This window comes from Momordica charantia (assembly GCF_013281855.1).
Source record: "Momordica charantia cultivar OHB3-1 chromosome 10 unlocalized genomic scaffold, Mcharantia_2.0 BLBB01000010.1, whole genome shotgun sequence".
Taxonomy (NCBI): Eukaryota; Viridiplantae; Streptophyta; class Magnoliopsida; order Cucurbitales; family Cucurbitaceae; genus Momordica; species Momordica charantia.
Window position 1 is genome coordinate 4,435,584 of NW_028275158.1, and position 21,577 is coordinate 4,457,160.

The 21,577-nt window shown below is 32.4% G+C and overlaps 1 protein-coding gene across 1 annotated transcript; it reads right to left on the reverse strand.

The window, feature by feature from the left end:
- Positions 1 to 10,120: 10,120 nt before the first annotated feature.
- On the reverse strand, positions 10,121 to 12,344 carry LOC111008527 (homeobox-leucine zipper protein ATHB-6). Its single transcript, XM_022281270.2, has 3 exons — positions 11,773 to 12,344; positions 11,117 to 11,493; positions 10,121 to 10,996 (listed from the first exon to the last, which is right to left on the reverse strand). The coding sequence occupies exons 1-3, from the start codon at positions 11,837 to 11,839 to the stop codon at positions 10,436 to 10,438; spliced, it is 1,005 nt and encodes a 334-aa protein (XP_022136962.1). The 5' UTR covers positions 11,840 to 12,344; the 3' UTR covers positions 10,121 to 10,435.
- Positions 12,345 to 21,577: the final 9,233 nt, after the last annotated feature.

Genomic DNA, 21,577 nt, shown 5'->3' on the forward strand with positions numbered 1-21,577 from the left:
TACATTGAATATTCTTTTATTCTTTGGGAAGGGAAGGTCTGACATATAAATTTAAATTTCGGTTAACCGGTAAACTTCAAAATAAACTTACACATACAGACATAAACTCAACTTCTTAATTTTATAATTTTTTAGATTTTAACAATACATGAGAATGAGAATGAAGATTTATTTGTTTTCCAAAGTGTGGGCATTTAATTGAATGGTGAAGGTGGGTGGCGTGGAAGAACGTACAAGTTAGAATGGTGAAAACGACCAAGAAATAAAAATCTCTCCCCGAGGAGAGGGAAAGAGAGAGAATTCATTGACTCGACATTTTAAAGTAAGCTTGTTTGGTCACGGGTGTAGTCTCTTCCCCCCACGGATCAGGACTTTCTCTTCCCACCCAATTAAAATTAAATTTCAACTTTTCAGTTTTCACACACGTCCACAAAAAAAAAAAAAGTCTGAGTTTGTTTTAAAGCTAGCTAGGTAACCAATCTTTAAACTCTTCTTTTGTAAGAAGTCTGAGTTTTTCTAGAAGAAGTCTTAATGAAAAATACTCTGATTCAAAGTGGATGTCGACAACCTTGTCGAATCCTTTCTCTTGTTCTCTTCTTTCATTTGATTCTTGTTTTGTTTTTTTTTCCCTTGTAAAAAACTAGGAGTATTTTAGATTTGTTAACAAATGGAAAAGAAAGGAAAGGGAAGTGATTTTGATAATGACAATGTCAAAATCACTCCCAAATACATCCTAAGCAACAAATTAAGAGATATTATGTAGATATAATTCTAAGCCAACTACATTTACAAATGCAACCGAAAAAAATGAACAATTTTGAGGTTACATTGGAGTTGGAAGGATAATATATAGTCCAACATTTCATTGAAATGAATCTATGTAATAATATAAGCTATATATCATTTTCTTTTAATTTTTCATGTCACTGCCTAAGGGTCAACTTTTATTGTGAAATTTAGTGAACGCTAATGAACAAAGGGAATGAAACCTTGATTATAGGATAGTGATGTGGTTGCAAAGCCCAAGGAATTATCTATGACGATCAAATTAGTAATTAGATGGGCCAAATACAAAAATGATGTATTCAAAGTGTCGTATTTTTATTAAGTAAAACTGATTTCTCCTACTTCAAATTTGAAATAAACATATTATATATAGGTTTGGTTAGAGGTAACCATAAATATCAGAGTGGCATGACTTTGATCATCGAGAGGATATGGAGCACGTATTTATAATGGCTTGTCAAAATTGTTTTATCTAGCTACACAATTAATTTAAATTAATAAAAGACTATCACATAAGTTCGCATATCCTATCTATGAAATAAATATTATTTTTTAATTTAAAAAATTAATTAAATATCACCCTTTTAACTCCCAAATATTTCAAAAATTTCAATCAAATCATTTATTTTTGCCCTGTGGTCGAATATTTATCCTTTCCAAAGAGTCCAGATTATTTCATTTTATTTATTTAACTTTTAAATTTTAACACTCTACTGTAAATTAGGGAGATTACTTGTAAATCTAAACATAGTAAATAGTGAGTTCAAATCTAAGCTCTTGAACTAAAAAAAGAAAAGTTAGAAATTACTTCTTATCATTTATAATTCTATCTTAACCAAATGTACGAAGAGAATTAAGAGTAAAAATTTTAATGATATAAAACTAGACTAATTAACTAGAATTCATTTTTTTTAATTCGTTAATTTATTTTATAACCTACTCTCTAAAAATTCCTAGCCAATTTTTAAAATGAAAAAAAGTAGTTTCAATAATATTTTTTTCCTAATTGAAAAAGACTTCAAAAATCAAAAGTATTTTATGATAAGTAAAAAAATCAAAACAAATATATTTAATTATCTTATTTATATTAAAAAAAAAAGTCGTGGTAATTGGTCAACTTAACCTTGGTCTTCATGAACAGTTTCCTTAGAAAAACAATGGGAAATGCTTTAAAGAAAAAAAGCTGATATGGACACTTTTCCTTTAATATTCCAAAAAAAATAACTTTTTTTTTCCCCTTAAAAGTTGCTGTCAATTGAAATATGGAAGAAATTGGGAAGTCGCTTTCAGCTTTACTGAAATTTCAGCTTTGGGAGGTGTCGTATTCTTTTGGTGGATGGCAAGAAATTTCCAAATTCTCTACCTCAATTTTTAAAATTAATTAATTAATTGAGTAACGATTGACAGATGGCTTCGCTACATATAATAAAATAAACAATCACTTTCCCTTCGGCGTAGCTCAGCAGCCGTTTCAGCTCCACCCTTCAAATTACTAAATTCTCCATTCCAACACACGTTGTCTAATTTACTTCCATTTTAATGAATTTTGTTGAGACATATACTTTGAATAAAGTATTTTTCATGTAAAAAGAAAAATACTCTCTAGTAAAATAATCGGTAAATTTTAGTTAGGTTAACTAGACTAGCGAAGTGCACACAAGTCTAGTTGAAGTTAAGCACGTCTGAAAAGTATACTATATATGAAACTACTTATAAGAAAATATCATTGGGAGTGGAAACTAGACATTGGTATGATGTTAACCAAACATTTTCCAATGCATAAGTTAGATTGGAATCATCATTGAAGTAAAGTTTTATTGCAATAATGAACCTACCTTAAGTGATCTACCGTGATTGTGACTATATTGTTGAATGTGATGTGTTGAGAATGTATCACACATGATTGAGAGTATAGATATCAGTATTGTCCTTTTTTTTAAGTACAATAACAAGTGAAGGTAGGACCTCGAACTTACAACTTTTTGGTTGAAAATAGGTGTATTAACTAGTTGAACTATACTAAAATTGGTAGATATCAGTAATGTCAAGATGCATGTTTCATCTAACTAATGATATTTAAGTAACGGTTGCTAAAAAGTTGAGCTATATTAATATTGGTAGATCTTTCATATATATTTCCTATTTCTCAAGTAAACAAATTATGTTATGATTGAGAATGAGATAGTAAAAAGATAGATAAAAAGTGTTAATTGTGTGGGAAGGAATTTTATGTATGGTTGTTAAATTGAGCCACATTCTCATTGTTCCAACATCCTTTCTTGATTTTTTGATAAAATTATGCTCCAACTTGACCCAAATCACCAAGGGAAGAATTAATTAAAAGAGTATTTAAGAATATTATGGTGTATAATTAAGCACGAATTATGTTTTGGTCCAGCATAATGCATGCTATTTCTAATCAAGTAAGAGTGGAGGTAGTGCAGAAGAGAAACGCTCCATATGGTTAAATGAGTCTAAATTTTCGAATAAGTTGTCAAATGCTACTCGAGTCTCTCTTACACTATATTCTCGAATCAACTTATAAAAAGTATTTCCAAAGAGAGATTTAAATTGAAAGATGATGATTAAATATGGAAAAGAAGGGTAGCATAAAAGCAAAGCAAAAGAGGGAAATTAAAGATAATGGATTAAGGTACTTTTGTCGCATAGGAAGAACCCCAACATATATAGTTTATGTGTGTGAGAACAGTGGAGCATACCACCCATTTGTAAGCTAACTTCAAAAATATTCTTTATCTAAATATCTTCATTTTTTAAATCGATTTAAATTAGTATATTATATTATAATTTTGGTGGGTGAATAAAGAAAGAATATGAGGAGAGAGAGATGTATTAATATAAAACTAACGTGAAACAACTGTACTCTTGGCGGAGTGGGTGGATCAAACAATTTTAGGAAGAAAATTGAAAATTTTTTGGAGTCTTTTAATTGAATTCCCCCTTCTTTTAGCCAATCAAATGTCGCCACCTATAACTTAGAGGAGTGTGTTGCTCAATATTTGCACACCAAAATTGCCAATCCCATTTATCTAGAATTAAATATTGATGTAACGTGTTAATTTAACTACAATATGACATAAAAGTATATGAAACTTCATAAAAGTTCAAATTACGATTTACAAATTTAGTCACTAAAACGTTTAGAGTTGTGTAAATACCCTCAAAGTAAAAAAAAAAAAAAGAAAAAGGAAAAATCTAATAAGTCATCAATACATTACCCACAAAATTAAAAGTTTTAGGACTTCCTAACTATTTATTTTGCAATTCAAAAACTTATACAATATTAAAAAGTTAGGGACCAGTTTTAAAATTTTAGAGATCAAACTCAAAATTTAACCTAAATAAAATAATAAGCAGTAAACATACAATGAACTGGGTAGGAATAAACCAAATTTTTGGTTATGATAATAGAAATTTATATATTATAAATTACTATATAGAAATTTCAAAACAAAAGCACTCTAAGGTTAAATTGAAATTATATAGGTTTATATTTTAGATTAATATTAAAGTTGGTTAATTTGATGAAGTGGTACGCTGATGTCAAATAGTATATAAACTTTAATTTAATTAAATGACACTCGTGGAAGCTACTCATTTCAAAATAGATTGTAAATTAGATGAAATTAAAAACCACCTCGACTAAATGACTTATAATCCAAACATTAATTGAAACAAACATAGAGATGGATGAAGTTTGTTTTCGATGTCAAATAATACGATCAATGGTGCGTTATCTAACTCAATGATCGTTGTGTTGATCAATCCTACACAATAACAATTCTAACCATTAGACAACAATCCTAGCAAGTCATTTAAAATTGTCTTTTGAGGACAATTTTCAATGGTTTTCTTGTAAACCCTAATACCATCTTTTATATATATATTTATTACATTTAAACTGAAATTCATTGAAACATTAGGGTGTAAACTATAGCAATATTTAGCAGCTTCAATTGGGTTGTGAATGTCCTTCACTCCCAAAAATACTCTTTAACAAAATAATTAATAATAATAAAAAAGCAAGATAATAAAAGGAGTGGTTATTTTTCTAAATATACATATATATATATATATATATCTTTATTCGGTGTAGGACGGTGACATTGCTTCCTTCCCCCGAAACTTTAGAAATCTAAAAGAAAAAAATAAAAAAAAAAGGTCCAAAAGATAGGGGGAGATGGACGATGAGCTGTCGCCAATCAGAAGCCTTCTCGTTCTCCAAAAAGGGCAGCGGCCACTATTATTAAATTAATTTATTTTTAACTCAACCCTATGGTCTATGCTCCATCCCATTCATCCGTAGGCTTCGGCTTTTTTTTTTTTTTTTTAATCTTTTTTTGGTGACGTTGACGTGTTTCTCTTTGATGATCGGCGGGACCCGCATTCACATGGCCCTCTGGGCCCCACTCCTTTGTTTCAGCTTTCCAAGTGGGTCCCACCCTGAGTTGTAGTGGAGGGTGGAGGGTGGGTTTTTATTTAAATAAAATAATAATTAATCTGGCGTTTCCGGATTCTCTCTCTGTTTCCCCATCCCATACACTGCCTCCACTCTGAGGTGCAAACATTCACATCAATTTTATATTTTCTCGCCTTAAAATCAAATTTATTTTATTCTTTATATATATACATATAAATGTACCCTCTTTTATTTCCTATTTGACAAAATTGCCAATGGAATCTCTTGTTTTCTTCTCATCATGCTCCACCTTTAATATATTCTCCCTGATTATAAATATTGTGTTATGTTTTTATCTCTTAAAGTCTTTTTCTTTAAACTTTTATTAAAATGTGTAATAAACATTAGAATATTTGGTAGAATTGAAATATTTAAAAGGTTAATTAGGAGAAAAATAAAACATTTTGTGTAATCTACCTGGACTCAATTTTTTGTTTCAGTGTTTAATAATTTTAATTCTACTCCTAATTTGTTAACTTTGTTAGTTATTTTAATAAAAATTTCTAACGAATGATTTTTTCCAAAAAATAAAAAGAAAAACAAATTAAAAGATCGGAGTAAATTTGAACTTTTTTTTAATGTTTCCAAAATTAAAATCATTAATAATTAAGTCTAGATCGTGAGTTTGAATCTCCATCATTGTTGTATCAAGGAAAGAAAAAACTTCTCCCAAAACCAAACGTGGGTTGAGCTTAGGGAGCGTAACACACCCAAGTCCTATCTAAAGATCTTTCTAATTTTTTGAATAGTGGTTGATAAAAGGTAAGAGGAGAAGTTAACGTTGTACACTATTTAACATCTTATTTGTTTATAATTACTAAAATAGATTATTGTTGATATAGATATAATTAATGTTTGGTTGACATGAAAATAATTTAACTAATAAAAAAATTAGAAGTTAAACTAAAAACAAATGATTGGGATGAATGAAATAGAAATCTACCACTCATGTCGGACCAATTGAGTCTAGCATTAACAGATCTTAAAAAAAAAAAAGCATTGAATAGTAGTATAAAAATATAAAGGAAAAGTGTAATTTAGATTTAGAAGGTAAGAAATGAAATGGGGATTTTGGGCGAAGGGGAGAGTGGTCCCATCACCGTACACGTGTACATGAATGCGTTCAGAGAATCACAAAAAGGTTAAAACGGCAGAATATCAGACACGGAAGCGCAGCGCCCATGTGCATCTTCAACGTTCAGTGTTCATCCCTCCACATTTCCAATCCTTTTTCTCATTTTATTTTTCAACCTCTCCTCCCACGAGTTTTTATTTACTTATTGAATGTAATCAAATATGTAATATTTTTTTTTTATATATTTAATTAAGATTAATGGTTTGGTTGGTTTTAACTTAAATAAAAGTGGTTTTGTTTGTGTTTGTGTGGCTTGACTTTTAAGGCATAAAGTTGGGGGATGTTAAAAAGCTGCGCCTCTCAACAGACACGTATTTTTGGGATCCAATCATCTCACTTTTCTCTTTCCCCACACCTCAAACACCGTACATTCATCAATCCCTCTACTCTAAAAATAAGTCATTTCTTTTTAATCTCTCTTAATAAAAGTATTTACGTAATAACGTTCTCAAGTTTAATTTGAAAAATAAAAAACGAAATTGTTATTAAATGAGCCCAAAATTTCAAATATCTTGAGAGAGACATATTTTTTGGTATTCTCATAGTTTGATTTGGGTATCTCTATACTTCATTTTAGGCATTTTGTTAGTCCAATTTTATACTTTCTTATTGGCTCGTAAATAATTTTTCTAAGTTTAGTTTTGTTGGGAGAGGAAATGTTGGTTTCACTATTATTCAAATTTAATGTGGAAATTGGTTCACTAAGAAAAAATATATTTTCTTGGTTGTTAAAAATAAAAAGAATGGAAAGTTCTATTGCTTTCCTGAAAAAATTCCATTTATGCAACTTTTTAAATTGCTAGCCACTAATTTTTCTCTTTTATTATTAAAATTATTATTATTGTTTTTTTTTTATAATAGTTGACTATTTTATTTTTTGTTTAAAGATATTTGTTCACATCGGTAAACACATACTTTCTGATTATGCATTACTCCACGAACACGGCGAACTTTAATAACGGAGGGTGGGTCGTAGAAAAATTGAAAAGTAAAATTTTAAGTATTTTTTGGATAATCTTACAACACGAGACAAATTCTTTTGGCATTATAATAAGAAGGGAGTTTACCCGATCAAAAGTGAGTATAAGTTAGCACGGGATGAAATCCATGAAGCATCATCTTCCAATTGGATAATGAAGAAAATGGATTAGTGGAAAACTCTTTATAATTTAAATTTATCCATCGAGACAAAGATTTTTATGTGAACAGTTTGTTTGGACACACTTTCCATGAATTTAAACCTTCATAAAAGAAAAATAATGGAAGACTTTGGTAGCCACGTTGTGGTAGAGAAATGGAATATGAAATTCATGCATGGTGATCTTGTAAATTGGTGAAAAAATCATGGGTTCTTTGGAATCCAAATTCTAAACTATATGATACTACTAAGCTACTTTCATATTATTCTTATTTTGTTTTGTAGGGCAATTAAGGACTCAGTGAGGACCAAATCAACGTGTTTGTATTATGGTCGTTTTAGAATCATAAGATTTACTACATTGATCCATAACTCTTAGAAAACTTTTGACAACCCTATCATTTAGGCGCTACAATACATATACGAACCGGAGGAAACAAAAAAATCATCTTTATACTGCTCCACAAATCTAAACAACACATATTTCTACCAACAACCTAATTGATATTATAGAAATTATATTAATCGAGATCGAGAAAGTTGGATGCCTCCAGAACCTCATACTTATAATCATAACACCAATACTACTATTTTCAATGAGAGTGTCAGTCTCTGTCCTATAATTCGTAACTCAAAGGGTTAAGTAATGACTTCTGCCAAGACATTCTGAACGATGTTGGGATATGTGGTGTTTGTTGAAGTCACTGCTCTAAATGAAGGCATCACTTTGACGCAAGAATCAGGTATTATCTAGACGTTGTGAGCGAAAATTGACTCTTCGATTCTACGAAATCTAATACAGGAGCACGAGAGTTATGAGAATGAAACTCAGCTTTTTGTCCATAAAATAGAGTGAGAAATGACAAAACAAAAATTGTTGATTACTTCATTCTTATCGGAACGACTTGTAATAAAGTTATCCACGCCTTAGCAACCCATGCTTGAAAAAATCACCGCTCTAAAATTTGGATTGGAGAAATGCCCCATGGGTTGTTCTTGCCCTTCATGAAGACGCTCCCTTACCTGAATTATTTTGTCTTTTTCCCTTTTTTTCCGAGGAAAAAAAAACGACCAACTTTCTATTTTTCTTCATGATGAGGGAGGAGGGATTGAATGGTAATTTTGACTACTATTTAAGTTTCAATATTTAAATTGAGATCAAATTAGTTTTTCAATATTTTAAAAATTAAATACACTATTTATGAACCTAAATCCGTCGCAATTTATAGTCTACACCATTAATATGATTAACTAAATAATATAGTTAGTTGGAATAGTTATCTTAATTTAATTTAATTAAAATAAAATAAAATTGAAGAAATGGTTGAAACTCTCACTTGAAAATTGTGGAACACAGATTTTAAAAAAATCCACCCCTTTTCCTTTTAATATAAAAACAGTTATAAAATATATATTTAAAAAATGTTGATGTCTACTTTATAGTCACTTTCCTATCTTCTATACGTTGTCTTTTCTTTTTTAGTTCGACACATGTAGGATGAATTAGGCTATGTTCAAGTAAAAAAATATTTTTAGAAATTATATTTATTTTCATATTATATTTGTAGAAGTCTTACATCTTCATAAATCTTGAGTTTTAAGCCGTATATATGGGTAATACAGAATGAAAAAATGGATGGCCTAAACTTTTTTGTTAAATGCAATACAAAATTTAAAGATACGGACAAAAACAAGTACTTATAAAAATGTAGGACTGAAACGTAATATTTATAAAAATAAGAACTTAAAAAAAGTGAAGGTTAGATCGGAATACATGTACTTTTTCTAAACTTTTAAATTTAATTAAATCGAATAAATTAAACAATTCTTAGTTTTCGGGGGGGGGGGGGGGGAAAAAACTAATTTCTTCCTTATCTTTCCCTACCAGAAAAAAAATATATAAATCATTAAATTAAATATTAAAAACATAATTCATTATTTTTTGTACTTTTTGATATTTAATATGTAATTTGGGAAACATGTATAAAGATAATTTTTTTTTTTTGGTAGAAGTCAAAAAACTTGAAATATAATACAAATTGTGGAAAATGATGTTTTCTATTTCCAAAAAAATAAAATAATAAATAAAATCCAAGTTAACCTGGAATTGAATGAAACTGTATTTCAAAAGAAAGGACAGAAATTGAATGAGAGTAATCTTTGATTTTTTTAGTCCATATTTTTCAACTTTGATTAAATTTATTACATGTAAGAAATACGTAATTAACTTAATATCTATTTACAAAATTTCAACACAAATTTTGTAAACAATAAAAATTATTTAATATAAATTTATGATATTTGATAAATTAAATATTATGTTAAGGTTACTAGGGAAAGAAATAAACTAAAAATAAAAATAAAAAGTGTTATTTTTTTATAAATAATTAAATTTATCTTATTGAATTGGGAGTGGATCAATTTTCGTTTCCTACTCACTTATGTGTCATTCACTGAATCGATCACTTTTCTTCTGGGACAAAATCATCACTTATTTGTTGAAAATTTTGCAGCGGAAAAAATTAGAAGGAAGATTCTACTTTGTTCTGTTTGGACGACGGCAAGAAAGCGAAGACTATGATTATTTTTCCAACACAAGTTTTTTCTAATCCCTATTGATTGATTTTTTTTTCTGGTTTTGATTTTTACAGCGTAGATTTCAATTACGATCTCATCATTTTCCCGCACGAATTCAGGGAAGAAGAAAGCGAAAAGTAGAACTGGGGCAATTATTTTTCATGGAGAACCCCACGTGAATTTTCTCTTCTCCATAACTTCTCCCCAATCCGATCTTCTCCTTCCGATTAATTCTCTCATGCCTTCAATTCAACGACCTCGAAAATTACTCCCCAATTTTTATTCTCTCTTCAAATTTCTCGCTTATGCCGCCACGGATTTAGCTCCACCAGTGCAGACTCGGAGCTTGCTCCTCGGAGAAGAAGTTGCAGCAACCCTCCTCTCCGGTGAAGAAATTATGCTCCTCCATTTTCGGATACACCTGGGTTTGTTGATACGCCTTCTGAAACTGCCAGTAATTGAGCGCTGCCGTTGAGCAGTTGAATTTCACGGCGGCGGAGGGAGACGGAGACGGAGATGCCGCCATGAAGTGGTAGTGCTGGTTCTGCAGCACCCCCGGTGAAGAAATGGCCGCCGTGGAGCTGTAATCTTCGTTTAAAATTGCGCTCGAATCGCTATCGGATGACCCATCTTTGAAATCGGGGAACAATGAGGCCTCTTCCGTTGGTACCTCTTCTCCTTCTCCGCCATTGTTGTTGAAGCTCTCGTAATTGAGGTCTTTTAACTCCGTCGCCGGAGGAACAGAGAAGTCACCGGTTTCCGGCTCTGTTTTTTCAATCAGAGCATTCTCAGAGTCGGCGGCCGCCAACACCATCTCTTCCTCCACCGAAACATTGCTCTCCGAGTTATCTTCTTGAAGCTTCGATTTCAGTTCCCGAATCTGTAAACATCATTTTACAGTCTCAATTATCACATTTCTGTTCAATTTTAATTATCACATTTGTGTTCAATTTTCTTTGTCACGATCTTTCAGAAGAGGAGAAAGGGTTTTGTATTGTACCTCCTTGAGGAGAGCGTGATTGTCCTGTTGGAGAGTTTCGTAATTGAGCTTGAGTTTTTCATAATTGGTTTTGAGAACGCCATAATCTCTTTCTAATTGCTTGGTTTTCCATCTGGCTCGACGATTTTGAAACCAAACGGCCACTTGTCGAGGCTGCAAACCAAGTTCTCGAGCCAGCTTCACTTTCCTCTCTGGTTCGAGCTTGTTTTCCACTTCGAAATTCTTCTCCAGAGCCTTAACTTGCTCGACACTCAGTCGCCTCTTCTTCTCCGAAACATGTCCCGATTCTTCAACGCACCCTTCTTCATCAAACCCATCAAGCATAGACTGGAACTCAGCCCCGTAAACATGGTTGTTTCTCGGACTCTGTTCCTTATCTGTACACAAATTTGGAAAGGAATTAGAGCAAACAAAAGAAATTGGATCAAATCTCGACAAACCCAGATAAGAAAAGCAAAATTGAACAGTCTGAAAAGTAGCAAAAGGGGTGATTGATTGGTCGACGATTGTGGAAATGGAAAAAGTTGGGGGAGACAAGGAAAAGAACACCCACATGGGTATGTCTGAAAATCACAAGTAGAAAAACAGAAGGGAAGAAGAATTTTGATAGGGGGGCATTTTGATTTGTCTATGAAAATTGAAATAGCAAAATTAACCTGAAGTTGGGCAAATGGACATGAGTGCACCCAAGGAATCTGAGCTGCCTGCAGTAGGCCTCTTCATGACTGGGGACGCAGAAAATTTAAACACAAACTAGTGCAACAGAAAGCTTAGAAGATGATGATGATGATGATGAGATGGGTTAAATTTTTGTTGCTGTTTATGATTGTTTCCTTTTTGGTTGTTAAGTAGTGTTCTGGAAGGGAAGAAATTGGAATAATATAACTTCACTTCAAGGAAGCAATGAAGGCAAAAGTCCCATGTCTGGAGAAAGAATAACAAGTTGTACAGTTTTGGATACACAATTTACTGTACAAACTGTTCCCTTGCCCTGATTCCTCATCTTTCTTCAGCATCTCTTCTCCCTTAGAACCCATTACAGACAGAACCCAGAAATTTAAGAACAGCAATCAATCATAAAACAAAATCTCACTCCACTCTCTTCTCAATGGAAAATTGGGAATGCTCATCTGAAAACAACGTTCGTAAAACCAGAGGGGAGAGGGGGAGAGAGAGAGAGAGAGGAGAGATGGGAAGTTGGGGGGAGCAGTTCATAACCCAATTGGCCTTCGCACTTTCTCTCTCTTTAAATAAACCAAACTTGGGTTACAATCTGACTGGGGTTAGGTACCAGTGGAGTTCCAAAATGAAATGAACCCAAAATTGCGATGCAAATGCAATGCAAATTTCTCATCACCGGCTATAGCCGGTAGTGTAGACTGAAGACTGAAGACTTCTTTGTTTTTCTTTTTTTCTTAAATCTAAAAAATATTGGAACGGAACGTGTGAAGGAACGAGCGTGTGGTGCAGATCGGCTCGGCTCGGCTTGGGGATTTGAGCCGGGGAAGATCCGGTTGGCGTCAGCGTATCGGGGGGCCGTCCAACGGAATTGTCTCTGCAACTAATCGACAATCCCGAAATCATGAATAAATTACTATTTATTTTTTTATTATTATTTTTTAATGTGGGGTAAGTTTGGTTTACAAAATATCCAGATTACCCTCGTTTTATGGAGGAATATTATCATAAAATATAGGGAAATTAAGAGGAGTGACCTAAGGTAGGGAGATAATTGTTAGAATTTAAGGGGATTTGGAGAGGGACAGGGAGAGCCAAAATTAATTTTAAACTAGAGAAAATGATTAAAATTAAAATCAAAATCGGTGAGATAAAGTTTCTCCCTGTAGTATATTTTATATAATATATATTAGTGTATTGAAATATATGTATATTCTTAGTTTAATAAATTTTCAACTACCACCTATTTTTTTTAATTATTTTAGTACAACATGTGGGGTGGAGAGATTCGAACTCACGACATTTTTTCGAAAATAAATTTCTTTCTCTATTGAGCAAGGCTCTTTACCTTTTGTTTTAATTCTTGTATTTTAATAATATCTTATTAATCTGTATTGTTACCCAATAGATTGTTATTAATGTCACTGTTCACTTTGAAAAGAGACTGTCATATAAAAATCAATAAATGTGGACCAACCTACGGAATCCAAATCGAAGAAATCAGGAGTTAAAGAAAAAAGTGGGGAAGGTAGTGGCCAATGGCTTGCTTCGCTTCTATTCTTACCCTTCCCATGAAGGGTGTGTGTTTTCTCTCAATCTTCCGACTAAATTCTAGTTGTTTCCGTGGGTTTTTTTTTTTTTTTTTGGAAGAGGTAAGTAGCATGGGTCGAGATATAACAGAGCTCTCTCTTGTTGTTGTGGAGGCGATTTTTAGGGAGGATCCTTTTTTCCAGCGGTTTCTGTGATGGCGGATAGTAGTCGAGAGTCGGAAATCTCTCCGTTGGATGCCGATAGTGTTGTTGTGGCTGACAAAATCAAAAACAATATTGTTATGTATGGTTCGTGGCTTCGTCATCAGGACGTTTTGAAGAGTTATCAGGCACAAAATTGAAAAGGGCAACCACCTACGATTTCTTAGAATGACTCTTCATCTTTGTTGCACATTTATTCAAAAAACTTCTACTGTTTAGATGCAATCATGAAGGAGCAAAAGATGGTCGACGATCGACTTGAACACCATTTTGGAATTTGTTAAGGTCATCAATATTTATTGTATTGAGATTCGTCAGTATGATTTGGGGAATTTGTGGAATTTGTCAGAACCTTCTTTACTTGTCATGGTGGAAGATAAGTCAACTTTGAAAACAATTATTTTCCTTCAAAGTCTAAATAGTAGTACCATAATTAACAAGATCCATCCGATAATTGATGATTCTCCTTCACTCCATTGAATGGGGATAATTATTTTCTTCCATAGATTTTGATTGTGGTACGTGACTACCACTCTTTTGATGTAACCTCCAGTGATTTTATTTATTTTTAATGCATTTAAAAAAAAACTGAAGCAATTAAAATGTGTCTTAACTCATATTTTTATTACACATAAAAAGCATACATATGTTTGTGTATTAGTATGCATCTTTTAGTTGCTAAGTTAAATAGAAATTAATTTTCAGTCACTTATTTTAGAAACAATGAACACTTTGTAATTCAAATTGATTTCATATTTACAATGGATTGATTTCATATATTTGCATAGGTTTAGGTTCGACTTCGAGAATAAAACTGAACCATTAACAACGTATCTTCACAGACCAAGAACTACGAGATCATCCCTTTCATTCTGGAATGACGGAGGGATTGTAAAGGGAGCTCACTAAAAGTTGAACAATATAATTGTAATATTGTTAGTTTGGTATAATATTAGTTAAGCTCTCTGTATCACTCAATGAGTTATAAATACCACTAAATATTTTGATATTCTTTACCTTTGTGTTAAACTTGATAGGGATCGTATCATTCGAACATTTTTTTCCTCATGCTTTTTCTGAAGGAAAGCTAGAACTCATATTGATCATTGATCATGAGTTGAGAGCGTACGAGGTTAACTATATTAATAATAGCTCATATTGAGCTCATATTTGTCAGCATAGTTTGAGTAATGTTTGCCAATAATATTTATAGGTTAATAATCTCTTGCTCACACGTGAATCCATCTGACATCCATGTCAATTTATCATGTCAACTTACCAATAAAATGAGGCATAAACTTTATCCTTCTTTAAATAATACATTAAAGTATGAACTGTGTGTAACAATAAATTTATTTTCTCGACCCTCTTTATGCAAAGTAGCGGTTTAATTAATAAACAGTAATTGTCTAACAAATTTTTTTTTTTTAATATTTCTCAAATTGTTATTTTTAACGAGTATAAAATATATGAGAATGGACTAAAAATATCCTCAAACAAACAAATTAGAAGAGACAAAAAGAACCATTTCTCTTTCACAAATTTGATAAGGAAAATAAGTTATAAAGAAAACAATCACATGAATGCTAATATTGAGCATCTGCCCATTTGGATTCCTCATGGAGGTCACTTGAGAAAAGATAAGTGTATAAATGGAAATTTAGCTTATCACAAGTTATAAACTCTTTTAATTTCCATTACATAAAAATATAAAATTAACCATAATAATATTAAGCTTAAATTATGTTTCTAGTACTTATTTTAACGAATTTGCATACTCTATGAAAGCTTTATTTTCATCTTTATCCTTCAATCAAAACTTAGAATGTTTTATTATTCTCATTGAAGAGTATCAAAGTGTTAATTATTGTTAAATAACATAAAATCGAGATATAGAGCTCATTCTGTCTTTTTAGTTGTAACGAAATATTGTGTATGAAACTTCTCTACCTTTCTTTAATCAAATGACAAGAATGATAATGAAATTTCTCCAACTAAATTGAAACGAGGATTATAAAAAAAACTTAGCACGAATATTTAAAAAAAAAAAGATGTAATTGATGAATAAATAAAAAAAATTAATTATTGAAAATAGAGTTACTAGTAGCAACCATGTCTATATCAGGTCAAATCAGCAGTCTAATGTGTGATGTTTTTGTGAGCTATATATTTACGAAGCAAATTACAATCACGTATTCTTTTTTTGGTTGTTTTCGGGCACATAAACATTACATATTATAATTAATTAATGGCCATTAATTATGGGAATGGATATCTGCAATAATAACGAGGAAGTTAGGTCTCTAAATGAATCCAAATTTGGTTAATCTTACTTTTGTAGTGTTTATTATTTCATATTTTTTTTCAAAAAAAAAATTCACTTTTTAATTTATTACACATTCTTGAATTTAATTTCACTTTTTAATTTATGAGGTTTCAATTGATCATATATTCTTGAATTTAAGAGCAATTGCTCAAAGCATGTTTAAATTATTTATTTGATGCATGTGTGGTGGTACAATAGAGCAACTGTTTCCAATTAGGATGCAACAAAAGCTTCTTCGAGAAACAAAAATAAATTGCAATCCCACACCTTCCCTTTGATAATGAATTTTTGTAACTTTATGGGTTTTCTGTTTTTAGTTTTATATTTTAGAAAATAAAAAAATAATATAAATTTGATAACTGTTTCTTTTTTTATCTTTAAAATTAAACTGAAAACCAAACCTGTTTTGATTGAAAGTAAAATAGTGATCAAAGGTAATTTTTAAGTTTTTGAATTCTAAGAAAAATACAGTAATTTACAAATAAAAGACACTTATTCATTTGATTTATCCGTATCTTTTTCAAGAACTTGAATTAATAATTTAAGATCATTCGAGAACAATTTTATCTGTAGTTTTTTTATTTTAGAAAGCTAGTTTTCTTTACTTGCTATTGTTGGGAAATTAACTATCCTGTATAATTTTCCTTTCCACAGAAAATATCCAAACACAACCACAATATGCAAATATATAGAGAAAAGCACAGAAAACGACACGAGCAATTTATACTGGTTCACCCCAACTATGGGCTACGTCCAGTCTTCCGCAACAACGAGTTCTACTATAATTTTGGGATAAATACAATGGACTTAACAAATGCTCTACAAAGTACTCTCTAGATGCTACAACAATGGTCAACTAGCTTCTAAGCACTACGCCAATAGATACTTAGAAATACAAAACGAAAAACCTCACTAATCTCAAGAGAACACGCTGCCGACAATGCTCTACAAATCAAGTTCTCTTTTCTTCCTCTGCCAACCAAAACACTGCCACCACCCTACAATTTGTGCACCAACACAAACTAGTCGTCACCCTTTTTTTCTTTTTGGTTTCTATCACTCACGGCGAAGTGGCATAAAAATCCTCCATCATGTGTATTAATATTAGGTCATTAAACCTAATGAAAACAAGGACAAGCTATGGGCTTTAGGTGTGACTATTTTGGTCCAATAACCTTTAATAATTATTTTGTCTCCAATATATCCCAACAATCTCCCACTTGGAGACAAAACGACAATTTCGCCTCCCACTGCAACAACAGTGTCCCTCATGTCTCAGTTCTAACTGCACCAACAGTTTTCAACTAAACGACGTTTTCTTGGCATCAACCAAGGCTCAACTCCCACTGCATCGACAGTTTCTAACTTCTTCTTGGCACCAACCAAAGCTCCATTTGTGATTGCCCTGAGACTGAGCAATCATAGGTGGTCTTGTCTCCCAGACGTTAGAGACACAGCCACGTGCTCCCACTCGAACTAAGTGGTCTCTGACGCTTCCTTCTTCACTCGCACCCAACGACTCTTGAAGAAAGATTTCTCTGATGACTTGACACTTCCACCCAAGTCCGTTGCCACTCTAGAGACTTCACCATCGACCTCAGCACCAACTGTAGTCTTTCTCAATGCACCCTTTCGCCTACGCGACTTTATCAGCTTGCTAATCCGTCTGACAACTGGGGCTCGAAACTAACAGTCTGACGAACACCTCACTGAGCTGTTCCCCTTTCCCGTTCCTCTACTTTCCAGATGTTGTACTTGAACTGATGGCAGATTCTTCTGATCTGTTCCGACTGTCAATGCTGCTAGTTCTTTCAAGTATCCTCCTGAACTATCTGCAGCCCTGTGCATAACTTGTCTCTCTAATCCTTTGGCAACATTAAACCTCAACACATACACTGAAGCTTTTCTGTGGCCAACAACCACTATCTCGGATTCCCTCATGAGTTTCCATCTATTCTCTACAAACTCACTTCTGTAGCCTTCGTCATCCAGCTTCTCTGCTGATATCAAATTCATCATGAAACTGGGTACATACCTGACACCATGCAAAACTAGCTCGGTCCCATTGTCAGTTCTCAAACGAACATCCCCAATTCCTCTGATCTTGGAGAGTCTCTCATTTCCCATTCTTACCACACCATGATTTCTTGCAGTAAAGGACGTGAACCAACTCCTGTCTGAAGCTACATGCACCGAAGCTGCACTGTCCACTACCTACTCTGATGAACGGTCTACAGGTGTTGTGTTACCTTCAATACAAGCTAACACCTCCGCTGACACGTAATTTAGAATGTCCTCATTTTCCTGATCCTCTTTAAGCTTCCTGCAATGTTTCTTGAAGTGGCCCTTCTTATGGCAGTAAAAACATTTAACTTCTCCACTGGAATTTCCACTACCCCTATTATTCCTATGTTGCTGCTTCCCGTTGTACTTCATCTCGCCCTTCCCTTTAAACTGAGCTACCAAAGTTGATTCAACCCCATTTTCTGCCCCTGAAGTAGTTACATACATTTTTCCTAATTTTCTCCGGGCTTCCTCAGATAAGGCGGCATCACAAATAGTTGAAAATTTCAAGCTATTTTCTCCTAGCGAATTCGACACCGCAGTCTTCATCATCTCCCAACTGTCAGGCAAAGACTTCAACAGCCTCATAACTTTCACCTCCTCCTCAATCTTGACACTCATTCCTTCTAATTTGTTCAAGATATCGGTGAGCTCATTAATATGGGAATTCACCGAGGTTCCCTCCTCCATGTGGATGTTAAAATACTTGGTCCATAGAAATATTTTTGTATTGGCATATGGTTTTTCATACTTGTCTTGCAATGCCTTTAATAACTCTTTTGCAGTCGTCTTTTTCGCCACAAGACTGCATACCCCCATTGATAATGCCATTCTGATATTTGCAATGGCCTGCTCATCCATCTCAGTCCAAGCTTTGTCTGTCATATCCGCTGGTCTCTCCCCCAAAGTCTTGTGTATCTTCTTGCACGTAAGAAGATCCTTTACTTGCATCTTCCAAAAACTGAAATTCTCTCCCATGACTCTGAAACCTAGATACCACTTGTTGGGAAATTAACTATCTTGTATAATTTCCCCTCCCACAGAAAATATCCAAACACAACCACAATATGCAAATATATAGAGAAAAGCACAGAAAACGACACAAGCAATTTATACTGGTTCACCCCAACTATGGGCTACGTCCAGTCTTCCGCAACAACGGGTTCTACTATGATTTTGGGATAAATACAATGGACCTCACAAACGCTCTACAAAGCACTCTCTAGATGCCACAACAATGGCCAACTAGCTTCTAAGCACTATGTCAATAGATACTTAGAAATACAAAACGAAAAACCTCACTAACCTCAAGAGAACATGCTGCCGACAACGCTCTACAAATCAAGTTCTCTTTTCTTCCTCTGCCAACCAAAACAATGCCGCCACCTTACAATTTGTGCACCAACACAAACTAGCCGTCACCCTTTTTTTTCTTTTTGGTTTCCATCACTCACGGCGAAGTCGCATGAAAATCCTCCATCATGTGTATTAATATCAGGTCATTAAAACTAATGAAAACAAGGACAAGCTATGGGCTTAGGTGTGACTATTTTGGCCCAATAACCTTTAATAATTATTTTGTCTCCATTATATCCAAACAACTATTTTATTATTCAGGTTCTTCTTTAAATGAAAAAATGAAAAAGAAAATTGTAAAACTACTTAAAAAGAAAAAGAAAGTATAAAATTTGGTTAGGACTTTACAAAAATATTTACATAGTATATTATAAAATGAAGAAACCATGGGGCCTCTAGTCTAGGCCTTGTTGGCCTATGGGCCTTGCATACCTAACCTTTCTAATTTATATTTTTCCAGCCAGCTTCATATACTAAAGGGATATCATAAGAGTTTAATAAACATATTTTAGTCGTGTTAAATTAGTTAATTAAATTCTTTAATTAATTATCAATCTGAACATAATTCATGAGTATAAAATCACAATTTCGAAATTCATCCTACATCGTGTCAAACTCAAAATAAAAATGAAAAATACCTTCAGTACATTATTTCCAATCATCTTAGTGAAGCTTCTAAACTTGTTAGGGAGAAATCACCTCAACAAATTATAGATCATAAAATCCATAGGCTGGATATGAATTCTCGGATGCTTTTTACTTTTGTTAGATATCCATAAATGAATTAAATTTATCCAACAGTTTCTGGGTTGAGTGGTGGTTAATTCATCCTTAACATCAGAATTAGCATATCACAATATCTATCAGAGCCAACTATTTTAGCTTCATTATATATCAGAATTAGCCCAATATATGCTACTGGTTAAGTTGCTGAAGGGAATAGAATTGGAACTTGGAAGCTTTAGCCTTTGCTTGTTCCCCTTTTAATTTGATGCTCTGATCTGTGTGGACAAAAATTTTATTCATTGCAAAATCTAAATTCAATTACCGAAACCCTTGAATTTTTTGTTTAAATATTTCTCTTTGATCTACAATTTTACAACCTTCTAAACATAGAGGTGGTGTTGAAGCTTAGGAGGGTCGCGGAAGTGGATGATATACGTACTCATTAGGAGGGTTACGAGAATCAAACGAAAGAAAAAGATAAAAAATTATGCTCGTTTTCTTACCATTTCTTAATTCATTTGAGTTTTTTTTTTTTTTTTTTTTTGGCGGAATTTCAAAAACAAAAGGTAAGTAGACATGAGTTGCTATTTAGCTACCATAATAGGCCAATGAAAGATAAATGGTGAAGAAGATAATGAGTGGACCAAGCTATAAGGCTATAATTAGGACAATTATATGTCAAACATTAGAGATTTTGGCTTACAAAGAAACCAGCTGCCTTATGATTACCAATCAGGGTTTAGAAATAATTGGAATATGATGTGTTCAGAGAAAAGACAGAGAAAGAAAAGGGGAAGAAAAAAAACCCAATCTTTTTAGGATTTGGAAAGCACCGTATTAATCAAGTTTTGACATAGCTATGATCGAATGAAGAGGAAAGAAGACAGACGAGAAAAATGTAAAGAAGTCAGAGCCCGCTGAAGAAACAAATAAGACATTTCATACAAAATAATAGAAAATATACATGTATTTTATGTTTAGTACCAAATTTAAAAATTGAGTTTTAATTTAAAAAATAAAGATGTATTTAGTAATATATTTGTAAATTATCGAGAGTTATCAACTAAATATTTAATTTAATCTCAAACATTATTTATTAATTTATTAACGTATATATTATAAATATGGTATAACTACTATTTTATAATCTTATATAATATATAGTATAATATATGTTAAATATTTTAATTTTTTTAAAAAAATAAAATAAGTTTATAACACATTAGTTATAATTTTTTTGAAAAAAAAAAGGTAAAAGAAAACTTAATATTGTAGCTGTGGGCCTCTTGCGGCGCAGACGCAAGTGTTTTTGGATAAATTTAATTTTGACAATCATTTAATGCTTCAATAAAGGACCAGAAATTGAATAACGTTTATTTTATTAATTTGTCCTCCTTAAACAACCTATATATGAGGTGTCAATTTCATTCTTGAACTAAATATTTTTATTTCAGGAAATTTTAAAAGGAAAAAAAAAAAGTTGATTGAGATATTTGAAGATCTTAAAAGCCTAGGGTAAAATTGAGAATTAATTGTAGCAAAATTGGAGAGAGAGAGAGA

What these genes read in the sequence shown, in the direction of transcription:
- LOC111008527 (XM_022281270.2), bottom strand. Translation starts at nt 11,839, where the DNA reads ATGAAGAGGCCTACTGCAGGCAGCTCAGATTCCTTGGGTGCACTCATG. An exon ending in GTCCATTTGCCCAACTTCAG is followed by an intron (nt 11,494 to 11,772) that starts GTTAATTTTGCT and finishes ATTTGTGTACAG; the next exon opens with ATAAGGAACAGAGTCCGAGA. An exon ending in ATCACGCTCTCCTCAAGGAG is followed by an intron (nt 10,997 to 11,116) that starts GTACAATACAAA and finishes TGATGTTTACAG; the next exon opens with ATTCGGGAACTGAAATCGAA.